This window comes from Lynx canadensis, chromosome A1 (genome assembly GCF_007474595.2).
Source record: "Lynx canadensis isolate LIC74 chromosome A1, mLynCan4.pri.v2, whole genome shotgun sequence".
Lineage (NCBI taxonomy): Eukaryota > Metazoa > Chordata > Mammalia > Carnivora > Felidae > Lynx > Lynx canadensis.
In genome coordinates this window covers 198,839,185-198,847,541 of record NC_044303.2, presented here as the reverse complement: position 1 = coordinate 198,847,541, position 8,357 = coordinate 198,839,185, and the positions used below count along the sequence as shown (strand labels likewise).

Below are 8,357 nucleotides of genomic sequence, written 5' to 3'. Positions count from 1 at the left end.
GACACCTTCTAAAGTGTAAGTATCTTCAAAACACTGACAGAAGTGTTGTTTTGTTTTTGTCTCTACAGAATGGATTAATATTTAGGGACCTATGTTTCAGGGAACTATAAGGCATGGGTAGACCAAAAATGTGAGGCAAAGAAATAAATATTCTAGCCTCATGTTTTGACAGAAAATGCTTATCTGTAGCAGCAAATTCAGTTGAGAAGCCAACTTTTAATAGGCACACAGACTTTTTGTTCATTGGATGAAACTTTTTTTTAAAAAATGCTTATTTTGAGAGAGAGCACACGTGTAAGCGAATGGGGGAGGGGCAGAGAGAGAGGGCGACAGAGAATCCCAGGCAGGTTCCATGCTGTCAGTGCAGAGCCCGACCCAGGGCTTGATCCCATGAACCGTGAGATCATGACCAACGCTGAAATCAAGAGCCATCAAGAGCGGGTCGCTCAACCGACCGAGCCATCCAGCACTCCATCAAGTGAATCTTTTAAATAACTTTTAATGATTTAACAAAGTCATGAATGGACTCAGAGCAGCTGTCTTGTATTTTTATTGAGCAGCCATAAACTTTTCCTTTTAAAACAAATCCAACAGCTTATGCAGCTCATGATCCAAGACCTTCCCACACACGCATTCACAACTCTGTGGCAAACTTTGAGAATAAAACATAGGCAAATAGTGAAATAATCCTTAAATAATCTTCACTCCAAATAAAATAGGTCTGCAAACGTTTCCTAACAAAATCTAGTACAACCGTCCCGTTTGTGCTGAGATCCTCCCATGTGCTCATAATTCCACTTATCAACTGACTTTGAAGGAAAGAAAAATAAGAAAATGAGCCCTATTTTAAAGCTGACGCTTCTTGACTCTCTTCCAAACCTCCTAAAAAGTATTTTTTACTTTAAATCTAAAACGCTTCTAAGTCACTGCACTGACTTTTCAATAAATTCCTTCTGTTGCTCATTTTCTGACATTGTATACATCTGTCATGACTAAGTTTTTCCCAGGGTTCTCTTGTGCTTATTACTGTAAATATTACTATAATTACTAATAATAAATTTACCATGACTTGGGGGTTTGGAAACCTTAGAGAGTTATACCTTTATTCTACCCGTTTTAAACGAACAGTAGAGGGTGATGAGTATGTCTGTTAGGATGACTCATACTAACATAAATCGTTGACAAAATTATGTAAATATTTACCTTCCCACCTCCTCTAAGTGGGAAAAATACTGCCTGGCTCTCTCGGTCTGAGGTGGCCTTCTTTAAAACCATTTACAGGAGTTTGCCCTCTGCCCCAGAATCTCCCTTTAGATGCGGTCATCTGGGAATGACACGTAGCAGCCTTTGAAACCTGCCTCACTATGGGGGCTGCTACCCAATCTCCTACAAGCTTCAACTATCCCCCTTCCTTCAGGGCTGGTTTTGTGTTTACTTTTCCCAAAGTTAAAAAAAAAAAAAAAAAGCACAATTAAATTCTATTGGTGCTACTACAAGGAAGACCTAAATACCATACTCCCCCACCCGCCCCCACCTTCTCTTGCTCCGAACTCTCCCTCCATCCTGTATCCCAGCATCAATGCACATCCGAGTCACAGGCACTGTGGCCTTCAGCTTTAGCTCCCTCTGGGGCTGATCTGCGTCCACGTTAATATGATCTAAATTGTGTTTTCCGTTCTTCAGTATTACTATAAACACGTATTTAACAAATCTGTATGTATTCATATATTTCACAAAGATCTAAAAGTGTTCAGTCATATGCATTTTATGGATTGTTAGTAGCCTACTTTATTATTTTTTTTTTCTGGACCCCCACACTTGGCCTCCCGATATCACATGTCCATATGCTATAATCTAGACAGTTCCTAAAATGTTGGCTGTGTGTTGAATGACCATTAAGATAAGAGTCTTCTCTCAGAAACCCCACCCAGGCTCAGCGAGGATTTAACCATTTCATTACAGGCGAGCGGGTATTCTTTTTTACAAGTTCTTCTGTCACAGTATTGCCGTCTCCGGATGCCATGTCATGCTCTGAAATGAGAAGGAATACAAATCATGCATGTCCAAATGTTGATAACCCTAAGATCAAGAACAGTTTTATTTTTTTTTCATTTTTTTAACATTTATTCATTTTTTGAGAGACAGAGAGAGAGCACAAGCAGGGGAGGGGCAGAGAGAGGGGGAGACACAGAATCCGAAGCAGGCTCCAGGCTCTGAGCCGTCAGCATAGAACCCAATGTGGGGCTTGAACTCATGAAACGCGAGATCATGACCTGAGCCAAAGTCGGATGCTTAACCGACTGAGCCACCCAGACGCCCCTATATTATTTTCATATCACAAGGGATTTACAATAATTTTTTTATAGATTCAAAGAATCTATACTCACTGTATTCACCCACTCTCTGTTAATTGGCACCTCCCATCTGAGTCAGCCCCTGCCACCGACTGATTTCTCTTCATACACCTGTTACCACCAGGCATTATCTTATACATGCATTTGCCTTTTTTATTTACATGTTATTTCACTCCACCACTAGAATATCAGCTCCAAGAAGGCAGAGGCTTTGTTTTGTTCATTGCTACCACAGTGCCTGGAACATAGTAGGCACTTAATAAATACTTATGGAATGAGCAAATGCTATAAGAGTAGATCTTTAATAAGATTTTCCTATTATCTGGTATGGAAGAAGGGTTAGCTTATTTTGTGGCTCCAGAAGGCAGAAGGCAGACCAAAGGGCAGAACTTTTATAAAGACGGTTCTTGCTCAAATAAAAATTTGTAATATTTAGAATTTTCCAAAACGAAATTTGTCTGCTTCTAAGAGTAGCGAAGTGTATTTGCCTCAACAGTGCACATCCTAAAATGGAGCCCTGTATGATTCGTGCAGCCCGGCAGATGAATGTATGCAAAGTAATCAAATATTCCAGATCTTACTGTCCCTGTCCCCCTAAAAAAAAGCTACTTATAAATTCCCCATCTCAGAAAATTGGAAATCTCACTACAAAACAACAACAACAAGAAATGGAAATAGGAAACCCACTTGACAAGATCTTAGTAGCCATTAGATAGAAATCTAGAGAAGACGAGCTCATGCAATCAGGGCATAGAAGGGACCTCCAGAAGTCCCTGTGCTGACGAACGTTGGCACCATTTACAAAGGCTTTGAAAACAGATTCGCACAGAGGTGATGTGAAGTTGATAGCCAGACAAGCCCCCTCCTATAAATGGTAGCACATGAACCCTGGAAAGTCACAAGGAGACAAGGTACCACTGAGCAGCGGAGCTCCTATGCTGCCTCTCCACAAAGCCTTTAGGATATTCTGCTCCCATCCTGAACCTAAGGTTTACCAAGATTAACCAGTAATCATTTTTGTTGCTCCTTAGCTAACGGGGGGGGGGGGGACCCACACACCTCGGGTCAGACAATGCTTTTCCCATAGATTTCTACTAAGAATCTTGATACCTAATTTGGGTATAGAAATGTTTCTTGTGTGTAACCCCTAATGTAACTTCCACCCAGAAAAATATGTGTGGCCAAGGCGTCTATCTAGTAGTCAAGACATCTGCAGAATCTGCAAGCAAATAAGCAAGGGTGACACGCCGAAGGGAAAGAGACTGTCCAACAGTCCAGTGGAGAAGAGGGCATGTGGCTGGGTATACAATGGGAGGGACGGACGTGAGGATTATTATCCTTCTTGAGGATTACTCCAAAGGTGCTCTCATGGCCTCCCAAGCATTCTTCCCAAACACCAATAAGATTCACAAGGGAGTCCATTCTCTCTCTCTTGGTGGAAAAGGTTTAGGCACAACCATAAATGAATGAAGAGGAATTCAGAAGTTCTTTAAAGTGTTTTGTAGCCTGCAGTTTTGAGAAGGCGAAATAAGACAAAAAAAAGATGCAAGCATTTGAGACGGCTGACTGTCCTGAGACAGTAAGTTTCAAACCTGTACTGAAGTAGTCAAATCATTCAAAAAAATGTGCAGGTCTAAGATTGATGGTTTCCAGGGGCTGGGAGTTGAGGAATGGGGACAATTGCTTAACAGATAGTGGGGTTTTATTTTGAGCTAATGAGAATGTTCTAGAACTGGACAGAAGTGGCGGCTATGCAGCGTTGTTAAGGTACTAGCTACCACTGAACTGCTCACTTCAAAACGGTTAATTTTATGTTGTGTAAATTTCACCTTAATATCAAATTTTTTAGGACTTAAAACTCAATCTTTTTCCATTTTGCTTTTTAAGTACCATAGGACAAGTCCTAAGTATTTAACCTATTAATGACTTTCTCAATTTCCAGATCAAATAGTCACAAAGATGCTCACCTAATAGCTTTAAAAACAGGGGTTTCAGTTTAGATGAATGTTTAGGGGCATAACCACACTTCAGCATAATAATTCCCTTCTTAGCACAATATTTCCTCCTTCTCTTAATGTACTCTTAATGGATACTCTCTTAATGGATACTTAATTGTATCCATGTGTAAGAAGGAGGTAAAATTAAGAAATAAGGACATTTGCCAAATATTTCAAATCTTAATTTGAAGCACAAAGAACCAGAAACAAAAACTAAATAAAATGGACTTGGATTGTCAACTATTTATATCTAAGGGGGAGAAATTGCATAGTTTGTTGATACTAACAGTTTCTGTGACCACATGTTGTTTTAAATGTGCTATTTTCAATTTAATGAAGTTTTACGATACTGATTGTTTATCCAACAAGGTAACCAAATATGTGCACAGCACCATCTTATACGTTGTATTTCTCACATTCCAACAACCTGATAGGAAATACACATGCATGAACAAGCATCATGTGGCTATTACTACAATTTCATTCAAAGGCTTAGCGATAATTCCCAAGTTTCGGTCACAGATACTGTCTCTTATCCTCTCCAAAATCTATAAAAACACATGCTGGGAAATAGTCTTTGGAAATACTTCCATTTGGTTAAGAAAAGAAGCAGTGTTCTATATTTTCTATCTTGGCTCTTAAACCTTATCTAATAAATTCTTGAGGGTATTGTTTCTATGTGAAGTTGAGAGAGAAGTAACTTTGTCTACTATACATAAACATCACTGAAGAATTTAGGGAACTTTGTGTATCTTGGTTATTTTATTATTACAGGTGTTTTGGTAATCAATCATATTTATTCTCCATATGGCTGGGTAAACTTTATGGAAAAATGTATAATCCTCAAAATTATTAATAAAAATCTTTAAAAAAAAAAAACCAACAACAGCAACCGAACTCAATCACCACCCCTTTCCCCTGAGTAAAATAAAAAACAAAATCATTCAAACCAATGCTTTATTCTAATCCTCTATATTGCTTAAGTTATTCAAACTGAAAATGAGATTATTGTTCTGATGTTTGTACTGAAATCGATTCTTTTTTTTATTCAAAAATAATTTTTTAATATTTGTTTATTTTTTGGTGGAGGTGGGGAGGGGCAGATACAGAGGAAGACACAGAATGTGAAGCAGTCTTCTGACTCTGAGCTGTCAGCATAGAGCCAGACATGGGGCTAGAACTCACGAATCATGAGATCGTGACCTGAGCCAAAGTTGGACGCTTAACCAACTGCGCCACCCAGGTGCCCCTATACTGAAGTCAATTCTTACCTGTTGAAACAAGTCTCCTGTTGGAAGTCTTGGCTACTGAATATTGGAGGAAGGGAAATTTCAGACATTTGCCAGTCACTCTGTCACATATGCCAGACTGACAGTTGCATGTCTCCTTGCATTCCATCCCGAAGGTGCCGTAGGGACAGTCTGAGGACACAAGATAGGTTTAGAGAGGGAGCTGCTCCTTGTGCACGAGCCCCTGCCTGCACAGCCTCCATATCTGAACACGCCTCGTGAACCTTGACTGTCAGATACAAACCACTTCTTTAAAAAAACCCAAGTTTGGGAAGTTGAAACTTTAAGTCACAAATGTGAAATCACACCCCAAGAGCAGGACACCTCGGCTCTAGTGTCCTGCTCTGGAGTTTAGTTGAAGACGGCTAGACATAACCAACATCCTTGAACCAACCTTAATTCTGTTCACTTTCTGCTTAGGTACCAATAGACAGGATCCCGGGACTGCTGCCGTGACAGGTCGGTGAGGTGGGCAATTGAACAGACCTACGGATCAGCTGCGAAGGAGTTTAGGGGCGCCTGGGTGGCTCAGTCGGTTAAGTGTCCGACTTCAGCTCAGGTCACGATCCTGCGGTCAGTGAGTTCGAGCCCCGCATCGGGCTCTGGGCTGATGGCTCAGAGCCTGGAACCTGCTTCCAATTCTGTGTCTCCCTCTCTCTCTGCCCCTCCCTCGTTCATGCTCTGTCTCTCTCTGTCCCAAAAATAAATAAACGTTAAAAAAAATTAAAAAAAAATAAAAGATGTGATGCTGTCTTTGAATCCACCGTACTCGCAAACAACTCGCTATTTTAAAATAGCAACGTATAGGAAAGGACCCCACGCTACCCAGGGACTGAGAGAGGTGTCGATGCCAGCTGTCCACCAAGTGCTCAATCCTCAGTCTGTGCCAGCTTTCATCAGCTACCTTATCTGTTGACACGGCAGTACAGGTCACCTAGCTCCCCTGGATGTTAAGAGGATTTTCTAGTAAAATGTTCTGCAAACCTAAGATGTGCATGCTAGGAAGAACGAGAAAGCTGAGACTTTGCCTATATACCTCAAATCTGGAAGCATTTAGAGCATCAGTGTTTTCATACCTAGACTCAAACATATTACGCTGAGAAAAGAACAAAATCACTTATTAAAAACGCAGGATTGTTATGACATAAACAGCATCCCGATAGACCCCCCTATCCTTAAGAGCCAAGCAGAATAGATGCAGAATACGTATTCTCTTGGCATGAGAATCTTCTCGTACGTGTACAGTCACACATGGGGGAGAAACGAACTGTGAAGCAGCCGAGCCCTTAGCAATCTAATATTTCACAAGAATGATCGAGGTAGACATGAATGAACTTTATTTGGGGAAGAGATTTAGAGTTCTTCTCACTGGCATTCTTCAGATTGCGGAGGAGCCTGGTTTTAAACACTGGCCTCTCTGCTCGCAAGAACAGCCCTTAAAAAGGATCCCCTGTATGCTTTCGGAAGAGCATACAGGATTGGAATTTGAGTGCGTCTCTAGTGACATTGAAAACTCAAACTTTAGCCAAATTCTCAATCATGCCTCTGTTTCATCCCCTAGCGTATTGAATAGTGCTGGGCGGATAGCAGGTGTTCAGTAAATAGATGTTGGCTGGCTGATTGTTAAGTCGGCAGCCTAACGCCAAACATCTGAATATTGAGAAAACATCTGGATGTGCAGCTAACGTATACGGTTCTGTGCAAAGGCTGAAAGAGGGAGTCCGCCTACAGCACAATCCAACGTCTCTGTCTGAAGTTGCTGAGTTTCACGCAGGGTCACTGTTTCCAGCAGAGAGAAAAATGTTTGAAACCAGACTCGCTTGCAGTCTGAAGGATGCCAAGAAGAACAATCTTAAGTGCATTTTAAGAATCTATCCCATTAACAGCTGCCTCAGTCATTCAGTAGAAGGGTAGATTGCTAAAGATCCCATAGGCCTTGTGCCATTTCTTTACCCACATGTGACAGGGCATTTACAGTCCCATTGATAGAGGCAATTTTTGTGTCCAGAGAAAAAACAATCCACTGCAAATATTTGCTATGTCACAAGTATGATTGGTTGAACTACTTCCTCCCTAAATTCCTTACGTGAAATCCTGTAATTTATAGAAAATACAGGTTCTCCTCAGCTTAAATAAATGCTCGTGAATGTTCACACACACGCACAAAAAAAGGTTCCTCAATATTCTACCTTTTAGTGGTCATAAGCAAAACTAAACTGAGCAAAAAATAAAATTCTCTTCCTCCTGCAAGCATTCATTTCCTAATCTTTAGTTACGTTTTGCGGGTGAAAAGGTAATTGATTTATAAAATATTTGTCTAAAAGGTAGGTGTATGAATGAGACTGGATCAATGGTGGATTATTATCGTTCATAAAAGCATACAACTGTTTCAATTACATAAAGTATAAGAATGAAATAAGAAAGAAAATATAAGAAATACCTTACCCAGCCTCTATAATCATTTTAAAAGCTGCTTTGTATTATAAAACTGATGCATGGGGCTATAGCCTATGTGTTTCATCTTAATAATAGCTTTTAATTATGAGATCATGAAGTATCCATATATATTTTTTAAATCACCATTCTTTTGACCCAAACATTTTTTAAACTACAGTCACTGAGTTTGAAATAAATTCTACAGATGTGTAACTACATTGTTTAGCTATGATTTCAACCTAATGACACTTTTTTTAAGTCTGTAAACTCTCATTCTTCAC

General features: G+C 40.1%; 1 protein-coding gene across 2 annotated transcripts in view; it reads right to left on the bottom strand.

The window, feature by feature from the left end:
* Positions 1-1,435: 1,435 nt before the first annotated feature.
* ESM1 (endothelial cell specific molecule 1) overlaps positions 1,436-8,357 on the bottom strand; it is a 47,153-nt gene continuing 40,231 nt past the window's right edge. For both annotated transcript variants that reach the window (XM_030329913.2, XM_030329936.1), the window contains exons 3-4: positions 5,623-5,772; positions 1,436-2,031 (exon numbers count right to left, since the gene is read on the bottom strand). In XM_030329913.2, the coding sequence (XP_030185773.1) occupies positions 1,934-2,031; positions 5,623-5,772 (248 nt within the window). In that variant the 3' untranslated portion in view covers positions 1,436-1,933. The remainder of the gene's footprint in view (positions 2,032-5,622; positions 5,773-8,357) is intronic.